At 49.8% G+C, this 24,093-nt stretch overlaps 1 protein-coding gene across 2 annotated transcripts; it reads right to left on the bottom strand.

Annotated features, from left to right (window-relative positions):
• Positions 1-272: 272 nt before the first annotated feature.
• Positions 273-16,631, bottom strand: TBC1D21 (TBC1 domain family member 21). Of its 2 annotated transcripts, XM_032244853.1 has the most exons (11): positions 16,404-16,631; positions 8,688-8,795; positions 8,448-8,551; positions 5,272-5,366; positions 4,627-4,737; positions 4,408-4,508; positions 3,378-3,474; positions 2,939-3,039; positions 1,827-1,943; positions 1,056-1,139; positions 276-418 (listed from the first exon to the last, which is right to left on the bottom strand). In XM_032244853.1, the coding sequence occupies exons 1-11, from the start codon at positions 16,461-16,463 to the stop codon at positions 386-388; spliced, it is 1,011 nt and encodes a 336-aa protein (XP_032100744.1). In that variant the 5' UTR covers positions 16,464-16,631; the 3' UTR covers positions 276-385. The 2 variants fall into 2 exon arrangements, with proteins under 2 accessions (XP_032100745.1, XP_032100744.1); XM_032244854.1 differs by lacking the exon at positions 8,688-8,795 and having other exon boundaries at positions 273-418.
• Between the last annotated feature and the right edge of the window lie 7,462 nt (positions 16,632-24,093).

Genomic DNA, 24,093 nt, shown 5'->3' with positions numbered 1-24,093 from the left:
CGGTTTTGTCCTCCACAGGGGTCTGGAAGTCTCTCAGGGTTGGTTCTCCTCTAACCATTTGTTTCCAGATGTGGATCCACCGCAGCCTTGGAAAACCCTCAGTAGAGGAGGAGCGGCTGACCCACACGGTCTCTTCCAGTGAGCACCCTCCCTAGCCACAGCACGCGCCTCTCAGCCAGCCAGCCTCTCTTCCAATCGTACGACCCTGTCTCAGCCCTCATGTGCCCCCCAGCCCCCAAGGTCAAAGAAGACACAGTGCCCACCATAAACTATTCTTCCAGAGGGCTGTTTATATTGCAGCTGTTTTACCTACGCCCTCACTCCGGTGCCTCTGACCTTCATCCTGTCCATCGAGGTCATCGGTCCACTGTGGACATTGGTGTCCTCAGAGGAAGAAATCCTTTAAAGTTTGAGGAACCTAGGAAGGAAGCAGGTAGGAGGTGTGCAGACATCGGTGTGTGGCTTTCATTCTTCAGTTCTTCCAAACAGCAACATTCTCCTAACCCAGGTGCCCAGACCTGTGCTCAGACCCACTGGGATGGACACAGGGGATATGGGATGAGGGCCATGCTCTCAAGAAGCACAGCCTGCTCAGGGAGGGAGGAGCTGCATGTGCAAACAGCAGGAAGACCATGAGGAGCAACGTGCATGGGTTGGTTGTAGAGAACGTGGCACAGCCTGTGTCTCTGAAGTTGAATGCATCTGCCATGGGCTGCATTTGGGAGATCAGGGTAGGCTCCTTGGATGAAGGGGAGGAGGAGGAGGAGGAGGAGGAAGAGGAAGAGGAGGGGAGGAAGAGGAGGAGGGGTGGAAGAGGAGGAGGAGGAAGAGGAGGAGGAGGAAGAGGAAGAGGGGTGGATGACGAGGAGGAGGATGAGGAGGAGGGGTGGAAGAGGAGGAGGGGGAGGAGGAGGAGGGGGAGGGGAGGAGGGGTGGAAGAGAAGGAGGAAGGGAGGAGGAGAAGGAAGAGGAGGAGGAGGAGAAGGAGGAGGAGGAGAAGGAGGAGGAGGAGGAGGAGAGGAGGAGTAGGAGAACAAATCACTGGTGCAACTTACATCCTTCTGGATGAGCTCAGCATACACCATGCAGGCGGCGGAGATCAGCTCATCAGCATCAAGGTCAATGAGCTTGTTGCAGGCCTGTGCGGGAGCATGGAGCGGTGGTGGGTGGGGCTGGGGCAAATGTCTCCTGCACTCCTGGGCACAGGCAGCTGCCTGCAGCACCCAGGGAAGAAGGATGCTGCTCACAGCAGTCTCTGGGACTACCTGACTTCTCCCCAGCCTGCTCGGCTCAGTGCCTAAACTTTTGTATTTTGAGGCAATGGTAAATGTTAGCTTTCGTATTAGGCTCCAGGGAGTCCTGGAGTGCCCCGAAGTGCTTTGGGGGCTCCTAAGGAGGACTTGGTTTATAATTGGGATGCCGCCTAAGATTTTTTTTCCAACAAAGACTTCAGTAGCTTTTTTCTAAATGGTGGAAAACTCTAGGTCCTTTTGTTTCAGCAGTATCCCAGGGCCCTGGGGTTAACTGTGAGACGGTAGTCCAATGCTCAGGGACTGTTCCAGGCCTCCGTTTCCTTGTGTGCTAACCAGGGGTGATGATGATAGTGACAGCCTCGCTGTGTCAAGCCTGTCAAGAGGCTTACACAAGCTAGTCTATTCAAGGCCCTTGGCACAGTATTCCACAGCCTTGCCCTCATTGTCCCTCCTGCCTGGAAAAGGTGGGACTGACGTCCAGCACCCCATGAGCCCCAGTCTTTCAGCTGCGGTGGGGTGGGGTGTCAGGGCCTCCAGGAGCTGAGGTGGCGTCTGGCCCGGGGGTGCACTCACCAGAAGGATGTCATCCCCGCCCATGCTCTCCTGCAGCACCTGCTCGCGGACCATCTGCAGCATGCTGTAGGCCACCAGCACCTGGAAATTCCTGCAGGGCTTCCCCGTCAGCAGAACCTGTGGGCCAGGGTTCCTGAGCCTGGGCCTGTGGCCCGAGACTGCAGATGCTCTGAGGATGGTGAGGTACCCACCCATCACGTGCCCCACCCCTGGGCCTTGCTTCCGACTTGCTCATTCATTCATTCATTCATTCACTCATCCACTCACTCAGGCACATGCTCACAGACACCCCTGGTTCCAGGCATTGTGCTGTCTACTGGAGATTCAGAGAGAAAAGTTTCAGGGAATTCATTAGATAGAGGAAGGGGAGGGAGGCAATGAGGGTGCAGGGAGACACTAGGAAACTGTTGAATCTGAGTGGGGTTTTGGCAAGCAAGGGTTGAGGGAAATTAAATGACCCAAAGGCCTGGGAGTGGTCATGGACGTGGGTATGGAGACCAGCCAGCTGGGAAGAAGGGGCAGGCAGGTGGGAGTAGGGCTGTGGGGCCCTAAATGGCAGGTGGATGGTTGGACTGGACTCTGCAGGCAGCGGCAGCCACGCGAAGGCAGTGATGGGTAGGGGTGGCGTCCCTCAGGGGGTTCATCTGCTGATGGCCCTGGGGATTGTGGTCACAAGACTACAGGTGCGCTTGGGGGCCCACCTTCTTCAAGAGAGCTCCACAGGAGCCAGCAGTCTGGGGAAGGAGAAGGCCGGGGGAGTTTTCGGGGAAGGACAGCCTGGGAAGCAAAAGCACGGGGAGGCCGCCTGGGCAGGGCAACAGGGAGGCTGAGCTGCAGGCCCGGGCTTCCACCGCACAGGCCAGAGGGTCCTCCTGTGTCAACTGTCCCGCAGAAGGCGCAGCCAGTGAGGCCTTTGTGTTAAACGAACTTATGGACAAAGTGATGCCCCAGCTTCCTCCAGCAAGGTGGGAGCAGCGTTGCCGACCTAATAAAACCCCAAGCTACTGAACTTCATCCAAGCCAGAAAGAAAGGGGGAGGCCAGGAAAGCTTGTGCCTTCTACTCTGCCGAGGGGTGGAGCCCAGCCTGGCGATCCCCAGCCGGGCACCTCACCTCCCAGAGCCTCCAGACATCGTCGAAGGACTTGAAGGCTCGCTGGAAGCAGAGGCAGAACCAGGGGAAGAGGGACTGCACGGCCCCTGCACCCTTCCCTTCTGTGGGGAGAGGAGACGAGGCTTCAGTCAGCGGAAAACACATATGATGCAGCAAACGCATGCAGATGAGGCCAAACCATGGAGAAAGCAAAACCCGTGGGACATACAAAAGCCTGCTGCCCCTTTTCCAGCTGCTCTGGGAGACGATTTAGAGTCAACTTTCAACTGTCCAGACTCTGACCCCATCAAGATAACCATCCTCCCAGGGCCTGGAGAGGCGATCGAATGACTCTGCTGCTCTCCAGTGCCCCCCATGACTAGGGACTGACGGGTCCCAGCCCCCCTCCCATGCCTGCCCTGGGGGGTGGGTGAGATGGCAGGAGGTGGGGACCACTCACTTAGGTGCTCAGCAAACACGGGGTCCAGGAAGGTGATCAGGGTGCTGAGCATGTCTAGGTTCTTGCCCACGCCTATGTTGAGGACGCAGCTGTGCTCCTGCACATGAGGGTGGGAGACAGGGAGACCGAGTCCTCCTCGGCTTCAGGGCGCCGGAAGAGTCAGCGCTGCTTCCCCAGCTTCACTTCTGGAGGCTCTGTGTGGCTATCTGTGGGCTGGGCCCATGTCTCTGTGTGTGTGCGTGTGTGTGTACGTGCACGCATCTATGTCTGTGACTGTGATCCGTGTGTGCAAGTTTGTATATGTTGTGCACCTCTGGGTGGCTGTAGTGTGTGTGTGTGTAATAGACATTCTCGAATGTGGCTCACAGTCTAGTGAGCCCAGCTGCCCAGTTCTTCCCTCATACTATTGTGTTGGGGCAGAGCCAACTGGGAAGGGAAGGGCAGCAGGCACATCTGCAGGGATGGTAGGGGGGAGGGAGGGATGAGGGAGGGTTCTGGGCAGCCTCTCGCAGATCATGAGGAAAGGCTTTTCAGGAAGGTGTTCCAGGGAGCTGCGCCTTCAAAACCCCTCAACCTGGACAGTGTGTGTGCCCCTGGGGACCACCAAGTCTCCTGGTGTACCTGGAATGCAGGTTATGTGAAAGGAACAGCCCCCAATGCCTAAGGTTATTGGGTTTTATTCTGGAGGCCATGGGGAGCCACAGAGGTATGAAGGCAGGAGAGCCGTGCTTGGGAAGGAAATGCCGGGAGAGGGTGCCATCCCTGGGCCTGGCCGTGCTCTTTCAAGGTTTGCTGAGAGGTGGACCCAGAGCTTTGCTCCTTCCCCTTCTCTACTTCCACACCTCCCGCCACCTGCGCTTCCAACCACTGGGTTTGGCATTGTCCTCCCAGGCTCCTCTGAGACCCAGGAGGCTGTTTTAGGGCTGGAAGGAATGGTTGGGGCTGTCAATGCCTGTCCAGCCTCAAGGAGTTGTTTGGGGAGTGGTGGGGGCTGGGGAGGGGCATTCCTGAGCTCAGGTCTTGCCCTCACCGTTTTCTGCAGGAAGAACTGGAAAAGCCAGAAGGTCTCGTGGTCATGCTCCACCATCAGCTGGAAGAGCATCACCATCTCATGGAAGCCCTGCTGGTACTCTGTGGCGGAGAGGGGGTTGGTAAGGATGGGCTGGGTGGGAGGGCCTGGACCCGAGGCTTAGGCTGGGCCACGGGAGGGCATTGACAAGGGGAGGGTGACCAGGAGGCTATGGCTCACCTGCCTGCGTGTTGCAGACGTAACTCAGGAGCAGGATCTTCTCTAGCCTCTTCTTGTCGATGAGGACGTTGCCCAGGGGGTCTTTGTCATAGAGTTTCTGAATGTCATGCGCTGGGTTGGAAGCAAGGGGCAGGTGGATGGCACCAGGTCACATCCAGCAGGTCTATGAATGAGTTTCTTCCCCTACCCCAGTGGGCAGGCCCTAGGACATCCTAGAGAGGGAGCTATGAAAGGGACATCAGCCCCCGCCAGGCTCAGTTCCTCACCACACCCTGAGCTGTCTGGGTTTCTTCCCACCTCCAACCCTTTGACGAGGCTGTACCCTTGGCCAGGAATGTCCTCCTCCACCCTTCCTCTCTGTCAAGTTCAAATGCAACCTCGTTCAAAGCCAAGGAAAGGAGGGAGGAAGACCAGGCAGCAGGAACATCGTGTGCCCAGAGAAACATGGTATTGGGCATCCAGGGCCACCCAGGAGAGACTGGTGGGGTGGATTCACCAAGGTTCAGCTGGCAAAACTCCAGTAACCAATCAAAACAGCTCCCAGGACCCTGAGGCCACCTGTTCCTGGAAGTGGCTGAGAGGGAACAGGGTTGCCTTCAACACCCCCACCCCCTTGCTCAGCCCCCTCCACCCTACTTTGCTCACTGATGTTATTACGAGTCTCTATGAAGTTCCGGTGCAGGTTTTCCAGAAGGGGCTGAATCTTCTCATACATTTGGCATAAGGCCTTGTAGTTCTTCCTGTGAGAACAGAATTGAAGCTGAACGAGGTGACCTTCCCCTTCTGATGAGTGGAGAACTCCGAGCAGCTGCAGCTGCTGGGCCCCAGGCAGCTCCAGGACAGCACCCTCGGCCAGCCGTGTGCCCTACCTGTGACGTTCTCCCTCATCTCCAGCTATGCCACCCTAAATGTCCTCCAAAGTGCACCTGGAGTGCAGAACCGAGATGGTTTCACCTCCTGGGCTCTGTACTTCAACTGTCGCACCTGAATCCTGGCTCTACACTTTAATATCTGGGTGTCTGCCACTGGGGGCAAGCCTTGGGGATGTCACTTTCCATCTCTAAGCCTCAGTTTCCTCACCTATAGGATGGGCATAATATTGGCACCTGTGCCTCGGAATTGGAAGTGTTGGGTTAGGCAGTGTTTCGTGCTCCTGATTAGAATGTGATTAGTTGGTATCGCTGGCTGCTTGGTGGCCCCCAAAATGACATATCCATGTTCTAAACCCTAGGACCTGTAAATGTAACTGTACGCAGGAAAACGGTCTTTGCAGATGTGACTAAGGTAAGGATCTCCAGATGAGAGAGTCCAGGATGACCCCAAATCCAATGACATGTGTGTTTTTTGTGGTTGTTTATTTGTTTGAGACGGGGTCTTGCTCTTGTTGCCCAGGCTGGAGTGCAATGGCGTGATCTCGGTTCACTGCAACCTCCGCCTGCCGGGTTCAAGTGAGGCAGAGGTTGCAGTGAACTGAGCAGCTGGGACCACCTCCTGCCTCAGCCTCCCGACTAGCTGGGACGACAGGCTCAGGCCACCACGCCCAGCTAAGTTTTGTATTTTTAGTAAAAAATGGGATTTCACCCATGTTGGCCAGGACGGTCTTGATCTGTTGGCCTTGTGATCTGCCCGCCTCGGCCTCTCAAAGTGCAAGGATTACAGGTGTGAGCCACCACACCCGCTGTCACGTGTTCATATAAGAGACGCACAGAGAGGAGAAGGTCTCAAGACCGTGGGGGCAGCGTATGGAGTGAGACAGCCACCAGCCGAGGAACACCGGAGCCACCGGAAGCTGGGAGGTAAGGAAGGGTTCTCCCCTAGAAGCTTCGGAAGGAGCCAACACTTTGACTCTGGGCTTCGGGCTCCAGAACTGCGAGAAGACAGGCTTCTGCTGTCGGAAGTCCCCTTTTGTGGTCCTTGCTAAGGGAGCCTCAGGAAACAAGTACAGGTGGGCTCTTGTCAGCGTTCCTGAGCCTCTCCGAGCTCCCCAGCCTGGCCCTCACACCCCCATACCACCCTGGGCCACTCTGGCTGAACCTCGGGTGTGAATCTCTTCCACATCTTGTCTGGATGCTCCCTTGGGGCTGGACCTAGCCCCTACTTTGGGGACAAAGCCACAATCCAGAGGAGTCCGTTCCTCTGGCAGGAAGGTATTCAGCAGTGGAGCCAGTCTGACTCAGGCAGTGTGTACGGAGCCCTCCTGTGGACGGTCAAGGTCAGGAGAGGGTCCGAGGCAAAGGCAAACTGGCAGCAGCCTCTGCCCTTGTTTGCATTCAACCTGGGAGGGAAGACACAGGCTCCAGTCTCACTACTGCAGGACCAAGTGACAAGGGTCACAGAAGGGCAATCCAAGGGCCCCCAGCTTCAGGGAGGGAGCGTTCCCATCAAAATCATCAAAGCGACTCACTCCTCCCCTGGGCCAGGTGCCTTGCCTATATTATCTGACTCAGCCCACACAACCGCTCTGTGAAATGGATTGTTACCCACAGTTTATAGAGGAGGAGACCGAGACGTCAGCCCTGAAGTTCATGGGCAAGTGTAAATCAGACTGCTGAAATTCGAACCCGGTTTCCAAATCCAAGACAGTACAGGGGCCGGGCGCGGTGGCTCACGCCTGTAATCCCAGCACTTTGGGAGGCCGAGGCAGGTGGATCACCTAAGGTCAGGAGTTCGAGACCAGCCTGACCAACATGGTGAAACCCTACCTCTACTAAAAAAAAATACCAAAATTAGCCGGGCGTGGTGGTGCAGGCCTGTAATCCCAGCTACTCAGGAGGCTGAGGCAGCAGAATCGCTTGAACCCAGGAGGTGGAGGAAACAGTGAGCCCAGATAGTGCCACTGCACTCCAGCCTGGACGGCAGAGGGAGACTGTCTCAGAAAAAAAAAAAAAAAAAAAAAAGACAGTACAGGTTCAAAGCTGGTGTGCTGTCTAGTAAACCAAAGTGCCTCCTCCCTGGCTCCCTGGAAGATCTGGGAGGGCTGCTTGGAGGCGGTATCCTGTGGGATCTGGGCCTTGAAAGAAGGGTGGGCTTTTGATCGGCAGATGATAGAAAGCCATTGTGGAGGGAGGAGAAAGGGTGAGCCAAGGGCAGAGGGGAGTGCAAATGTGGTCTGTGCTGGGACAGGGGTGGGGAATGGGTGGGCAAATGAGGAGTCAGGGAGGCCGTCAGTGAGGTTGGAATGTCAGACTCTGGGATAGCAGGTGGTGTGGAGATAGGAGCAGGAAGTGTTCGGAAGAGAAGATGCGCTATTCGAAACATTACCAGTGGCACCACTGAGAGTGTTTCATCTAAGGACGCAGGCAGCCCATACTGGGTTTGTACCTTTCCCCTGGGCACGGGGAGGAAACGCTGGGCACCGGCAGGGAGGTAGGAGACTAGACCCAGGAGGCAGCTCAGCCATGGGGGACAGGGAGGAGGTGGAGTTGGGGTGGGGCCCAGGGAAGGGGTGACAGGCTGTGTTCAAGAGCTGCTTCAGAAGGAGAATGCATAGGCCCTAGGGAAGGATGGGACATGGGGGTCCAGGGGTAAGAGGAGTGTCTGGGACCGAGCCCATGCCTGGCAGTCGGCGGGCTGGTAAAGGGAGCTCCGGGAGAGAAGGCACTGGCACGAATTGGCACCTCCTGTGTGCTATGCCTGGGTCAGGAGGCATGGGGTTCCTCTTGGAATGAGAAGTCACACTGTGTTCTGTGCCTCGGTCAGAAGGCATGGGTTTCCTTTCGGAATGAGAAGTCAAATGGGGGGCAGAAGGCTGTCTGCAGGCTAGGGTGGCGGCACCTGCCACCTGCAGGGCCCCCTCCCACCACCACAGGGTCATGTCCTACCTCCTCATGCTGTCCACGGTGAGCCGCTCATCCTGGGAACTCTGCCATGAGAAGTAGCCAGTGAGGAACTTCCAGGCTTCCGTCCTCACGAAAGGGTGCAGACCCTGGGGTGGGGGTGGGAAGTGGGGGTGACGGGCTCTTAGACACCTGTCGAAAGGGTTTCATCCAACACCGCACCTGCCCGCTGCCCATCCATGCCCCCAGTTCCAGGGCAAGGCCAAGGGGAGCTTGGGGACCCACCCTTTCTAGGATGTTAACACAGATGAAGTCCCGTGACTTGGCCAAGTGGCCATTCTCATCAAAGAAGCTGTCCCATTCTGTCTTGTCAATGGGTGGTCTTCTCTTCACCTGGCAAAAGCAACCAGTTCAGCCTTATGTTAGGAGACTTCGGCTTTTAAGTGTGATTTTAAATAACTTGTTCCGGACTTTGCAATATGAACCAAAGCGCACAGCCTGACTTACTTCTGGAAATCCACCTTGAGGACGTTACTGAAAATACCTAGAAAAAATCCTGCGTGCACAATAATTTTCATTGCACATTACTTACCAACATGAAAAATGCAAGCACTCTAAATGATCTGCAATAAGGGGGTAGTTAAGTAAACTATGGTTTATGTGCTCAGTGGAATACTGTGAGGCATATAAATACTGTTTACAAGGAATGAATAATAATCTGAAAAAATACAAATGTTAAGAGAAAACAGCGGAATACAGAGTTGTACACCTAGCATTTTCTCTATGAACTCTATACTACAGCTGTGGCACTTAAACAGTAATACCTTTCTACGTGTCAGGTCTGGTATATATTACAATAAGTACACCACATAAATTCTAATATTCAATGCATTGACTACTATAAAGTTGTTAGAAAAAAAGACAGAAAATACGGCAGTGATTATCTTTGAGTGACAGGAAAGAAGTACTTTTTATCCTTTTTCTTGTTTTTTTTTGTTGTTGTTGTTTGTTTATTTCTCTGAGACAGAGTCTTGCTCTGTCGCCAGGAGCCAGGCTGGAGTGCAGTGGCGCAATCTTGGCTCACTACAACCTCCGCCTCCCAGGTTCAAGCAATTCTCCTCTCTCAGCCCCCTGAGTAGCTGGAACTACAGGCATGCGCCATCACACACAGCTAAATTTTTGTATTTTTAGTAGAGACAGGGTTTCATCGTGTTGGCCAAGATGGCCTTGATCTCTTGACCTTGTGATCTGCCTGCCTTGGCCTCCCAAAGTGCTGAGATTACAGGCGTGAGCCACCGCACCTGGCCTTTCTTGTATTTTTAAAAATTTCTGTCATAATGTATACGGCTTTGATCATGGGAATATATAAAATAAGCACTAACTATACACAGTTATGAGCTCCATTTTACCTTTCCTGGAAATGCAGAACAGTTCATTACAAAGGATGGTTTCTGTTTTTCATAAGGATGTGTGTGTGTGCGTGCCTGTGTGTGTGTGTGTGTGGTGTATATATCTGTGTGGGGTGTGTGCATGTTGGAGAGAAGTGAGTGCACTACATGCAAAGTAATTCAAAATGCTTATAAAATAATAACTAGGGTTAGGCGCAATGGCCCATGCCTGTAATCCCAGGACTTTGGGAGGCCAAGGCAGGTGGATCACTTGAGGTCAGTTTGAGACCAGCCTGGGCAATGTGGTGAAACACTGTCTCTACTAAAAATACAAAAATTAGCCAGGTATGGTGGCATATGTCTGTAATCCAAGCTACTTGGGAGACTGAGGCAGGAGAATCATGTGAACCTGGGAGACACAGGTTGCAGTGAGCTGAGATCACACCACTGAACTCCAGCCCTGGCAGCAGAGCAAGGCTCTGTCTCAAAATAACAGTAACAGCCACAGCAACAACTAGAAGTTAGAGTTCCTGTTGAACTAAGAGAAGATTCCTTTCTTCCCAGAGTATTCTCTTCTGCTGGAGAGAATAATATCCTGAAATGCCACATTGCAGGCATAAAGATGTGCTGATGGACAGAGCTGAGCAGACATGTCGGTGTGCACACTCCCAACTTCCCATTAGTACACATCTGGATATGTGACTCAAAATTAAACTTGCATACAAATCACTTAAGGATCTTCTCCAGGTGCAGATTCTGATTCAGAGGGTTTGAGGTGGGGCCCAAGGTGATGCATTTCTAACAAGCTTCTGAGTGACAGGTGATGCTTCTAGTCCACAAACCACACGAGTATTAAAGTATTAAAAGCCAAAACAGGCCGGGTATGGCGGCTCATGCCTGTAATCCCAGCACTTTGGAAGGCTCAAGTGTGCAGATCACATGTCAGGAGTTCGAGACCAGCCTGGTCAACATGATAAAACCCTATATCTACAAAAAAAAAAAAAATAAAAATACAAAAATTAGCTGGGTGTGGTGGTGGGTGCTACTCAGGAGGCTGAAGCAGAAGAATTGCTTGAACCTGGGAGGCAGAGATTGCAGTAAGCCAAGATCATGGCATTGCACTCCAGCCTGGGCGACAGTGTGAGGCGCCATCTCAAATAAATAAATAAAAGAAGGTAAAACAACATTGGTAACTAAAAATAAGAGCTCGCAGACCCCAAATTGGGACAACCTCCACTAACTGTATGTTTGATGGAAATGGATTGAGAAGCACATTTTTTAATAGCTCATGCATGCCCTGTCATCTGAACCAAAATAGGACATATGGGTCCTAGAAGTTACAAATCTCAGTGTTGGCCTAACCCTGGGAAGCAGGGTCTGCCCAGATGGGTGCCCCACCTGCATAGACACTGTCACTCATCAGAGCGAGCTTTCTGTCCCTCTGATTGTCATCATGTTCTCCCAACCTACACTCATTCAGAAACTGCAGCACTCAGCATGCAATGTGGCAGGAAGCAGAAGGGAACAGGCAAAGCTGGGCTGTGTCCCGGGATCCTTAACTATAAAAGGAAATGCTTTAACTTTAGAAATGCATTTCCATAAGGATTTTAGTCAACTTGTCCATTTCTATAATAAAGGCAGCTGTGATTCTGGTAGAGATTGCACTGAATCTGTAAGCCAGTTTGGGAGAATTGATGACACGATCGAGTCTTCTGGCCCATCAACACTATATATTTCTCCATGCACGTAGGTCTTTTAAAATTTCTCTCAGCAATGTCTTGTAGTTTTCAGTGTCTAGGTCATTTATATATTTTGTCAAGTTTTTCTGTAAGTATTTCATATTTCAGATGCTACTATAAAAGGTATTATTTTAAAATTTAAATTTCTAATAGAAACACAATATACTTGTATCTATCAATCTTGTATTCCTGCAACCGAGCAAAACTCACTTAATACTCCTAGTGGCTTTCCTGTGAATTCCGCAGAATTTTTGACACAGACCAGGGGTCAGCAAGTTATGATCCATGGGTCAAATCTGGCCTCCAATCTGTTTTCCTAAATAAAGTTTTATTAGGACACAGCTACAGCCACTCACTCATTTCTGTCTGTGGCTGTTTTCATGCTACAATGGCAGAGCTGAGTAGTTGCAACAGAGACCGAATGGACACAGAACCAAAAATTCTACTGTGGCCTTTGCAGAAAAAGTTTTCCAACTCTGACATAGATGAGCATGTTCATCTGTGAATATCGGCAGTTTAACCTCTTCCTTTCAATCATGGATGCCTTTTATTTATTTTTTCTTGTTTTACTGCACTGGCTAGAACTCAAGTGCAATGCTGAATAAAAGTGGTGAGAGCAGACATCCTTGCTTTGTTCCTGATCTTGGAGGAGCAGCATTCAGGCTTTCACAACTCAGTGTGATGTTAACTCTAGACTTTCTACAGATGCCTTTTATCAGGCTGAAGACAGTCCCTTCCAGTTCTAGCACGCTGAGAGTTTTTAATTAGGAATGGTTGTTGGCTTTTGTCAAATAATGTTCTGCATCATTGAAATGGACATATGGCTTTTCTTTTTTGAGTTTGTTAGCATGGTGAATTATATTGAATAATTTTGAATGGTAAATAAGCCTGGCATTCCTGGGATAAGTCCCACTTGGTGATGATATACTATGCTTTTTATACATTGTTGGATTCTATTTGCTAAAATTTTATTTAGAATTTTTGTATCCATGTTTACAAGAACCATTTATCTGTGAGTTTCTTTTCTTGTAATATCTCTAATTTTGGTATCAGGGTAATGTTGGCCTCATCGAATGAGTAGGGATGTGTTTCTATTTTTTTTATTTGTTATTTTCTGGAAGTGTCTGTATGGAATTGGTATTATTTCTTTTTAAAATGTTTGGTAGACCAGTGAAACCATCTGAGCTAAAATTTTCCTTGTGGGAAAATTTTTTAACTACAGATTCTATTTTTTATTAGGATGGAGTCAAAAGAAATTGCTTTATTTTTGACTTTAAAAATTAGGAGTTTATAGGAACAGGACATCTTCCTTCTAACTCACTTTAAATAATAAAAGCAAGTAATACAGGAGACAGGAAGGAATTAATAAAAGTAAAAGCGGCCAGGCGCGGTGGCTCAAGCCTGTAATCCCAGCACTTTGGGAGGCTGAGGCGGGTGGATCACGAGGTCAAGAGATCGAGACTATCCTGGTCAACACGGTGAAACCCCGTCTCTACTAAAAATACAAAAAATTAGCTGGGCATGGTGGCGCATGCCTGTAATCCCAGCTACTCAGGAGGCTGAGGCAGGAGAATTGCCTGAACCCAGGAGGCAGAGGTTGCGGTGAGCCGAGATCGCGCCATTGCACTCCAGCCTGAGTAACAAGAGTGAAACTCCTTCCCAAAAAACTATACTACCTCATAGATAGTTGGTAAAAGCATAAAAATGACAGAAACCCAAAGAAATTAGTTATGAAAATAAATGCATTAAATTCTCTTATTTGCTGTAAACATTAAAAAGCAGTATTGATGATGTGCCAGACACTGTCCTAAGCACTTTGTATGTATCAACCCATTTCACCTTCACAACTATCTATGAAGTAGTATAGTTCTTGTACCGTGTTACAGATCAGGGAACTGAGGCCACAGGAGGGTTAATTAGCATAGCTGTGATCACACAGAAGTTATCAGAGCTGAAGTTTGAATCCAAAGCTGTTGGATTTGCTCATAACTGTGTCTAATTAATGCTTATTTTATATATTCCCATGATCAAAGCCATGGATTCAGAGGCTTAACCTTCAAGAGTCAGAGGCTTAACCCTAATGCCATGCTAGGGGTGGGAGGGGCAGTGGGAAGGAATTAAAAGGCAAGGATTTTCCACTCGAATAAAAAAAAAATATGTATCTTACACAAGCTGTGAACAAAAGAGATACCTTAAAATCAAATGCCCTACAATGATTAAAAAAAAACGATGAACGAAGACATGAAAAAAAAGTCAAACACAGTGAACAAAACGTAATCCCAAAATTAAAGTAACATGCACAGCACACTATAACAAAAGATACAGCATCAACACAATAAGGCAGAAATAATTAGAAATATCACAAGAAGACATCTGTTGAGTATTCAGAGAATTCCCATTTCTAAACCTCTACCTGGAACAATTGGCCATCTGCTTACTTCGCCATGGTTGAATTTGTTTATAAAAAGTCACTGCTTCTTCCTTCTAGGAAACTCCATTTCTCTACGCCCACCAGTTCCCTACATCTCTCCAAACCTAAGCAAACTATGGGCCACCCACAAGACTATCTAAGACACTTGCTAGCAAGTCAAGGATCAGAACAAGAAGCCTGTTGACCCACAGAAGGCCAAGGGGGAAAGGTCACTTGGAAGTCCCCTCTCTACGTGCATACCACCTACCTGCCCATGCTAGAAATCAGAGACTGTGTATCTGGGCTCCTTTAATGTGATGGAGGTTGTCAACTCAGAGGCTTCTCAGATCAACCTTCACCTTCCCATATTCCTCTGTTCTTTGCCCAACTAAGCTATTAGCACCCTTCCCCATACACAGGGCATCATAATGACATGGTAATCCAGGAGAGAAAATATGCAGTCTGCAGTGCTGCCTTTCCTAGTCTCCTGGGAAGCATACTGCTGGGTAAGGAAAACTTTTTGAGGGTTTTGATGCCAAGTTTCTCTGAATACTCATAGCAACAGAGCCTACAATAAAGCCCAGGGAAGGTCATTGACTTTGCTTAAGGTTCTCTTTATTTTTTGCGTGTGGGGGGGGGTGGACAGACTCTCTCTGTCACCCAGGCTGGAGTGCAGTGGCGCGATCTCAGCTTACTGCAACCTCCATCTCCCACGATCTCAGCCTACTGCGACCTTCATCTCCCAGGTTCAAGCGATTCTCCTTCCTCAGTCTCCCAAGTAGCTGGGATTACAGGCGCTGGCCACCACGCCAGGCTAATTTTTTGTATTTTTTAGTAGAGACGGGGTTTCACCATATTGGCCAGGCTGGTCTCGAACCCCTGACCTCAGGTGATCCACCTGCCTCAGCCTCCCAAAGTGCTGGGATTACAGGCATGAGTCAGCACGCCTGGCCAAGGTTCTCTTTTTTACTCCAGTTCACCTGAGGACAAGATACGCTCCCAATTGTAACAGGAGGTCCCCACTTCAGCAATTGTTACCAACGCAGGTGTGGAGGGTGTATCATCAGTACAGCACAGTGATGAAGAAAATGGTTTAAAACAGTGGTTCACAAAACTAAGTGCATGAGTCCCCTGGAGGGATGCGTTACAAAAAACACAGATCTCAGCTGGGCACGTGGCTCATATCTGTAATCCCAGCACTTTTGGAGGCCAAGGCGGGCGGATTGTCTGAGCTCAGGAGTTCGAGACCAGCCTGGGCAACACTGTGAAAACCCATCTCTACTAAAAATACAAAAATTAGCCAGCGTGGTGACATGTGCTTGTAGTCCCAGCTACTTGTGAGGCTGAGGCAGGAGAATTGCTTGAACTGGGGAGGCTGAGGTTGTAGTGAGCCGAGATAGTGCCACTGCACTCCAGCCTGGGCGACAGAGCGAAACTCCGTCTCAAAAAACTGAAAATAAAAAACAACAAACACAAGCACAAATCTCTGGGCTTCATCTCAGGTTTCTTGTTCAGAAGATCTGGGACCCAAGCGTCTACATTTCTTACAAGTTCACGGTTGGCGCTAATGCTGCAGGTTTGGGTGCCACACTTTGAGAATACTGGTTTTTGCACGCCACCTGTCTGGGTGTAAATTACCAGCTCTGCCACTACACACAAAGCTGGGTAACAGTAGGCAAGTTATGAAGTCTCTGTGACTCAGTTTTCTCATTTATAAAAGGAAGATAACAGCGTTATTCACCCCATAGAGTTGTGATGAGAACGAATGACCATAAATAAAGCATTTAGGACAGTCATCATACATAATAAATGCTATGTGACAGTTTATTAGCCTTCTCTAAGCTCAGAGAAATGAGAAAGATATAAAGAAAATTTAAAGCAAGACCTGGTGATAATTTGCAATAAAGCAATAACATTTAAAACTCAGGGAGAGAGGTGTCCATTTTGCATTTTTATGTATCACTCTCTTAATCATTATGATTAATGGGACTTGAGATTGGCTAAAGTTATTGTAATTAGTTACAATTTTGAAAAATATACTGTGTGGAAAATTTTTATGACTGAAGCCAACTTCTAACCAATAGAGATACATCTTGTAAACTGGGTTTAGCACTACCTGCTAATGAAAGCATTACTGCCACCTGGTGGCAGCATACCAAAATTGTTGGCAAAAAGCTCTGATGACAATCTATCGGCATCTTCAGGCCTGCGCTCACAAACCTACAACTCAATAAAGTTAGAACAGGATATCTGGGGAGAAGGTATTGCTGGCTTGGAAAGAAGGTGAAAGGGGGCTTGGATGTCTGAGTCCTGTTCTTGGGCTGACAGTAAGACTAAGGTACAACTGCCCTTGCTCCACCTGTTATCTCAGGGTTCTAGCTTTTTACACCCAGCAAGGGAAATGGTCCCAGTGCCAACCAGAAGCTGAGGAAGGAGGCACTCAGGGCTGATGAAGAACACGCACCAGGATGAAGGAGGCCGACTGTCTGGCAGAGACGCTGTTTTCAGGAGAGAGGGTGGTCATGGCCCCCACTGTCTTCCAAACAGCCTCTGACCATAACTCACGTGGAGCCCTAGTGATGCTTAATCAGCAGGTGACTGTGATCTTCCTTTTCAGAGATAGGTTGCATCCCTAAAAAGAACTGGGCTGCTCCTGACCCCTCCACGCTTGAACAGAGCCAGCCAGCGGCGTGTCACAAGGCCCCCAGAACCCTCATCACAATGACCCTGGAATACAGGAGCACCCACCTTTAGAGATGAGACACACGCAGGAGCGGAGGGATTAAACCTGCTAGTTATGCAAAAACAAAACAAAACAAACAACAAAAAAACCTGCAGTACTCGTAGCGGAGGTTGGATTTAGATAGAGGGCGTAGGGATCAGTGTGAGCTGTGTTGGTCAGGGAGGGCTTCCAGGGAGAGGTGGGCCATGAAGCCTTGCTCTCTATCTCTGACTCTTCCTCTGAACTCTAGCTGAACTCCTTCCCTATTCCACCAGACCAGTGCCTAGAGTTGAAGAATACCTAGAAACCAGGCTTCAGATGTCTTGGGTACCAGTTTCAAAGATTCAGAATCAGTATGTCAGGGCTGGAACCTGGGGGGCTGGGGAATGTGTTTTGATACGCCTTCTCGGGTGACTCAGCTTCAGCACTGGAATGGTAGCTTCTGGGGTGGAGACCAGTTTTATTTAGCCTTCTATCCAGAGCACTTAGGACGGTGCCTGAGTAGCTGAATGAATGATAATGGAGTGAGAGAATCAATGAAGCTGTCTTAGATCTCATCTCACTTCCCTCTCTGTCTGTATGACAGAGATTTGTGCCTGCCCCATATCCCTTCCTACCCTGAGTTCCTCTAGCCCAGGGTCAACGTCAGATTCTTCTGTGGTTCCTTCTCCCGATGTCAGTTCTGCCATCGCCTGGCACTTGGGAGGCGCTTAATATTTATGGATCCAAGGAGCTGGCTCTGATTGGCTCTAGCATCACTGCTGTCCACCTTAAGCATTGCTTGCCTTCCAGTCAGGTCCCATCTGGCTCTAAAGCATCCTTAGTCATTAGGAGATGATAGTAATTAAACCAACCATATTGGAATCAGGAGCTGGGAGTTGGAATTTGGACTCTGACCTCAAATTTGGGTGCTCCCTGCTTCTGAGCTACAGGTTCCCCAGCCATGAAATCAGAATACAGTCAACCTCTGGCTTTCACCTCCTTATTAACATAATGAATCACCATCCATATGGAAGTCTTCTGTGGACACAATTCATTGTTTCATTTACTGTTTCTGTTCTGCTTGCCTGCAGCACTGCAGGAGGCCTTTTAAATCAAAATGCTTATTACCTACCTCTCCCCACTGCCCACTATCCTAGCCCACCCTAGGAGAGAGTTAAGAGCCTCTCCCCTTTAATCTACGGCCCCTAGGTCTTCATGGAGCGGCAGGTGGGCAACTTTGAGGAGGGAAAGTGTGGAATAAGGATGGGGCTCCTCGCACATCAGGGTGGCTTCATTCTGAGATCTGCAAGAAGCTTCCAAAGCGAATGTTTGGAGCAAGAGACATAGGCATCATTTGGGATTATCTATGTCTCTGTGCTTCCACATTAACCATGCAGGCAACTGAGAATTCACTGCAATTGTTCTTTGAGAAGATGAGGATCAGGTCGGGAACTGGAAACCTCTGAGAGCTAAATCCAACCTGGCTTCTAAAATGAACGTGGTGGACATACATCAGCTGCTGAACTTCTTTTAACCCCTGGCTCCCTATCTGTGAATTGTAGGTAATAACCCTTCCCCAAATGAGCCAATACAGTTTAGTCATATTAAAAAAGCCTCATAGCAACCAAATGGAGGCTTAATATTCAAACAGAACTGCAGGACCTTGCAACTGAAGCAAAGGGGGCTTTTATTCCGTCCCTCTTTCTTCTTTTGTCAGATTCTGAAAAGGATTACATGTGTCCATTTTTTTTTTCCAGGGCTGAATGGTCCTTACCATGTTCATTTATTTACATAATTGCCTAAGTGCCTTAGATTCCCATATATTGGTTTTCTGTTATGCCTTTTCTCCTCTCTGATGGGGATCCAGCATTCTGCTTTAAATTTCTGTACATGGAGATTCTTCAGGGAAAATATTATTTTAGGTGTTTGCATTAAAGAAGTCCAAGGAGGGAGAGAACCACTCGGCCCATCTTTTCTCTGGCTGTCTGTTAGCTGATGGCAGCTATGGGGTGAGGAGGAAGAGGAGACTTGGAGGGGCCTGGGAAAGGCATTTCATCAGTGAGAAAGCTCATAGGCTTTGGTGACAGAAAGACCCCGTTCAAATCCTGGCTCTGCCGCACGCCAACAATGTGACCTTGGTTGAGAAAGGCAGTCTCATGCATGTGGTCTTTTAACCTCTGCTCAGCCCCCTACAAGCAGCCTTGAGCTGGAAACACTTCCTTACCAAGATATAAGGAGCTCCCAAAGCTTGTGCCCGGCTTATCGCCTTATGCAGGAACATCTTTCCCCTGTTCCAGCCTCAGTGTGTACTCCTTTGTTCTGCTTAAGCTTGTGTGTCATGTGGCAGGCGTCTGGCCACCCTCACTGTGATGTCTGTTCCAGGAGGGGAGGAAACAGAGTCCTTCCCCTGCTGCACAAGAGGGGTGTGTGCAAACCACCGCCCTGTGTCCTCCGTAGGAGGAGGCATGGAGGACTGAACCCATGATTGCAGCTGATCTCGCCCAGTCTCTCTGTGTGGATAAAGTGCTGTTCCATCCGGTGCCTGTGTGAGTCGTGTCTTTCTTGGCGACACCTATAAACCATGCAATGGGCTGACATCCTGGTACTGCTGCTCCTGGTGGCCGGCATTGTTGTGCTGTTTGCCATCCTCCACACCATGCGACTCTTCTCTACTCTGCCCGAGTCAGCATCCTCAACTGTGCCGTGAGGTTGGTAATGCTTTATGGAACTGAAGGGTAATTGAAGCAGTGCACATAAAACCACAGCATGTCCCTGGAGCACAGGAGGCACACAAGGCTGGTAATATTTATTTATTTACTTATTTATTGAGACAGAGCCTCACTCTGTTGTCTAGGCTGGAGTGCAGTGGCACGATCTCAGCTCACTGAAACCTCCAAGCAATTCTCCTGTCTCAGCTCCTGAGTAGCTGGGACTACAGGTGCGCACCACCACGCCTGGCCAGTTTTTGTATTTTTAGTAGAAACAGGGTTTCACCATGTTAGCTAGGCTGGTCTCAAACTCCTGACCCCAGGCAGCCCTCCTGCCTCAGCCTTCGAAAGTGCTGGGATTACAGGGGTAGTTATTCTTACCTCAGCATCACCAGTATTATTACTAATGCCTAGGGCTTGTCCACAAAAATCACACTGAAGACTTCCTTCTGTGAACTAGACTCACACATGTCGAGATGCTGCCTGCTTCCATGGGGCTTGTGCTAACATCCATGTACAAGTTCAAAGCCCCTCTGAGCCAATTTCCACTTCTCTGCATGTCTCTGGGAACCTAGGGGACCAGAATTACTATAAAAGCAGGTAAGGCCAGTATTAAAAACCAGGTTCACCCCAGTTCCCTTCACGTCAGTACCACAAGGCACGACGCTGTGAAATGGTGTCCCTGCAATGGTGTCCCTGTTAAAAAGAATCAACCCCTTCAAAGGATACCTACCCGTGACTGTCTAAGTCTGCAGCATGCTAGATCTTGATATAAATCACATGCATTCTGATTTTATTTCATTGCAAAATGCCGAAGCTCTTCCATGCTTTAGCTGTCCTCTCCTCTTTGCCCCTCTTTGTGGGGGACCAGGATAAGTTTTGAGTTTTGGCATCAGGCCTTCTGCCCTCAATCCCAGGGAGCGTGGCATTTCTGACAATGCTGGGGATGGCTGCCTGTCATGGGTCACTAGCATGAGGGTGGCAGGGGCAGGGGGTGGTGGAGATGGCACTCTTCTGCACACCAAGGTATTTGGATTCCCCAGAGCAATAGCCAGCCCAGCCACCCTAGAAGTCCCCTTCCTAGTTGGAGGGCTAAGGAGTTACTACACTTGGGGCGTCTCTAAGATCTTGGGAGCCCACTCTTGCGTTCCAGAAATAACACACAGGAGCAACTCTGGGCAAAAGAGAGACACTCAGCTGTGGGCAACTGAAGTGGAGCTCCTGAGAGCTCTCGCCACCCAGTCCTGCTCCGTAAGGGGTCTTTCTCACGGTTCTCCCCGTTACCTGTCCCCGAGCCCAGGCTTCTGGGTCACCACCAAAGCAGGTAGCTCTGACTCACCAAGCCCAGGCTGTGCTTTTCCTGCTACCCATGTCTCTTGTTCATTTGGTCCCCATCTTGCCTGCAGACCTCCCAACCACAACTGCCTTTTGTTGGGCACTTGCTGTATACCTCCAATAAAGTGCTTCACTTAAGTGAGTACCTGTCTTGAATACTCTATGAAGCCAACAAAAGCTCTGAAAGGTTAAGTAACTTTCCTGGGATCGTCCAGCCAGAATGTGGGGAGCCAACAACCTTCTCAGCTCTGCCTAGCGTTGTCACTAGCCAGGCCGTCGCAGTGTCACGTGGAGCTGCCTCCCCCGTCCTGTTGGCAGTGGTGGGCATCCTGGAGCTCCTAGCTGGCTCAGGGGACTGTAATCCTACAGCCCAGTCGGGGGGGGGGAGTTTGCTATAACTCCCTCTCCAGATTTTAAAATAGTTATTCAGTCTAAAAACAGACTCTGTTGTGCTGGTTGGAGGTGGGGGTGGGGAAGTCTTGCAACCTAGATTATAGAGAGGATGGAAAGAGTGAAATGAAGAGGAAAAAGGACAAGAAACTCCAGCAAATGTCAGGGACTGCTCATGGAGAGAAATAACGTGGCTAATCACATTTCTGAGCGCTATCCATTCCAAAATAAATTTTTAATGAAAAAAAAATAATGCATTTTCCCCACAACATGTATCTGGGAGCGAAGGGAATAAGGAGAGTTTCCCAGTGGGCATGCGAGTAGCTGTGCATGTTCAGGGGTGCCTCTGACCACTTCACCTTGATGAGTAGCTACCCCAGCGTCCTCATCCTGAGGGTGACCACACAGCAGTCTTCCCAGGGAAACCACAGGAGCAAGCCATGGGAACCTTGCACACCAAGCAACCAGGCTCCAGGACACTGGGGCCAGACCGAGGTCTGTACATCCAACTCTTGACCCCACCAAAGCTCTTGATGTTTCTCTCCATCAGCTCCAGGAGGCCTTCTCTGGTTGTTTTCCTCTGCCCACCTCTCCTTTGCATTCTTTCCATCACAGAGTTCCAGATCTTAAATCCAGGGCTGTAAAGCTGAGGTCCTTCTATGAAACGAAGGTTCATCTCCAACAAGCCAAACAGATCCGTCTGGTAAGTGTGGGTTTTGGAGAAAAGGAGTTCCTCCACTCTCCTCTCTTTCTAGCACAATCTGTAGACCAGAATGGAGAGAGAGAATCATGAGTTTTAGGGTCAAACAGACTTGGGTTCAGATCCCAGTCTTATAACTTACTTATTATATGACCCAGGTGAAGTCATTTAATTTCCCAGACTCAGTTTCCTTGTCTGTAAAAAGGAGTGCTTCGTAAAATTATTGTGTGGTTTAAAAAATGTCTGCAAAGTGCATTGCATGGCATTTAGAATATTCTAGCATGCAGTAAACAGCAGTTATTTGTGTTATCATTTGCTTCAGAGAAAAAAAGGCTAACCTCGAACTCCTCAAGATGCTCGCTCCTGGGATTCCAGCTGCAATCAGCACCCCCTGCCCCGCGGCATCCCCTGCCCCCACTTGCCTGCCATTGCCACGTGGGTCAGACAGCAAGGACCATGGGGGCACTAAGTTTGCTACTGATGGTTGACCTCAGATGGGCTATTTGGCCAAGGGTCCAGCTCTCCCTCCAATGTAGAAGAGGCAGCAAGGCAGTAGGAAGTTCCTCCAGACAAAAGGAAAGTGGCAAAGATACTCAGTAGCTCTCAGGTACCCAGCACACTTTACCCATGGGCACACACATCACTCCACAAACTATACACGAAACCCCTGAAATTCAGGATACCCAAGCCCTCATGAAACGCAGGGCCACATGCTTCAATATTCACTCTCCAACACATTCAGATCCACAGAAACGCAAATAGCCCCACGTAATGTGTGTACAAACACGTCTATATCATGCTACAACATGCCTCCACTTACATGTTTCCCCAAAAAGGCATGAAATCAATCCAGACACCTCACTTCTATGCGAAACTTGCACTATGAAGTGTGAACACGTGTGCACGCACACAAACACTTCCACACTGTTGGTCCAAACACCTGGGCAGGATGCCAGTAATGGTATCCCTGTGCCTTGTCAGTCATGGCAGCAGTTCACAGATGATTCCTTTCACTGGAAAGATCCCAAGCTGGGGGCCACTGAGGGGGCTGGGGAGTGGGCAAAGGGCTGACCCTGGGGACTTCTGGGAGGGCAGGGTTTATGAGGGCAGAGCAGGAGACCACAGGGGCCAGGAGTGATGGAAGGGACACACAGATCTGGGGCTGGGGGAGGGGAGGGAGAGGCTGGAGATTCACACTGATGCCCTCAGTCCTAGAGGCAGAGAGGAGGTTCCGATCTGGCCTAATGCACTCCAGCGTCGGCCAGAAGCAGGGAGAATGGAAATACTTTTTTTCTCACTTCATTCCTCATTTTTCCCCTTTTCTAGAACGATTCCATCCTCTGCGCCCTAGGAGACTCTGAGTGAGTCCTGGATCTGGTCCCACAGTAGACCCATCAGTGTCTTAGAGACCAGATACAGGAAGCATAATACTGGGCATGCCGGGAAGCAGCATCAGCTCACTGGGTTTTGGCTTGGAGGGGCAGGATTCCTGTGGCCTTTGCCCTTTGTCCTTGGGACCTCCCCTAGGGGGCAGGAGACAGGTAGAGGATTTGTGTGTGTGTGTGTGTGTGTGTGTGTGTGTGTGTGTGTGTATGTGTGACAGAGTTTCCCTCTTGTTGCCCAGGCTGGAGTGCAATGGCACGATCTCAGCTCACTGCAACCTCTGCCTCCCAGCTTCAAGCAATTCTCCTGCCTCAGTCTCCCCGACTAGCTGGGATTACAGGCATGTGCCACCATGTCCGGCCAATTTTTTATTTAAAAAAAATTTATTATTATTATTATTTTTTAGTAGAAACAGGGTTTTTCCATGTTGGTCAGGCTGGTCTCAAACTCCGGACCTTAGGTGATCCACCCGCCTCGGCTTCCCAAAGTGCTGGGATTACAGGCGTGAGCCACCGCGCCCGGCCCTGGTGGAGGATCTCAATTCCTCTGTGTCTGAAACTCTTTCATTCCCCTAATGGAATGGGGAGAGGCTATACAGCTAGTGCTTGACTTACAACCACGATTGGGACTGGCAGACCGGTCGTAACACGATTTGGTCGTAAGTTGAGTAGGCTATATGTAGAGTTGAAATGGTGCACGCGGAGATGGTAGTGCTGCCGGAAGCTGGTCCGCACTGTCGTACGCCCAGCTGAGCAACGTTTGTGCTGCCAGACGTGGAGCAGTCGTGGCTAGCGATTGTGGTCATAAAGTCGAATGGTCGTAAGTTGCATAGGTCGTAAGTCGATCAATACCCGTACTTGCATGGGGTAAACTCCTGGCCCCCGCCCAAGCTCACCAGCCTGGTATGATCAAAAACACACAACATGCAGAGACA

Source organism: Sapajus apella, unplaced genomic scaffold, assembly GCF_009761245.1.
Source record: "Sapajus apella isolate SASKATOON/1434 unplaced genomic scaffold, GSC_monkey_1.0 scaffold55, whole genome shotgun sequence".
Lineage (NCBI taxonomy): Eukaryota > Metazoa > Chordata > Mammalia > Primates > Cebidae > Sapajus > Sapajus apella.
Note: the sequence above shows the minus strand (reverse complement) of the source record. Positions and strands in the feature narration are given on the sequence as shown.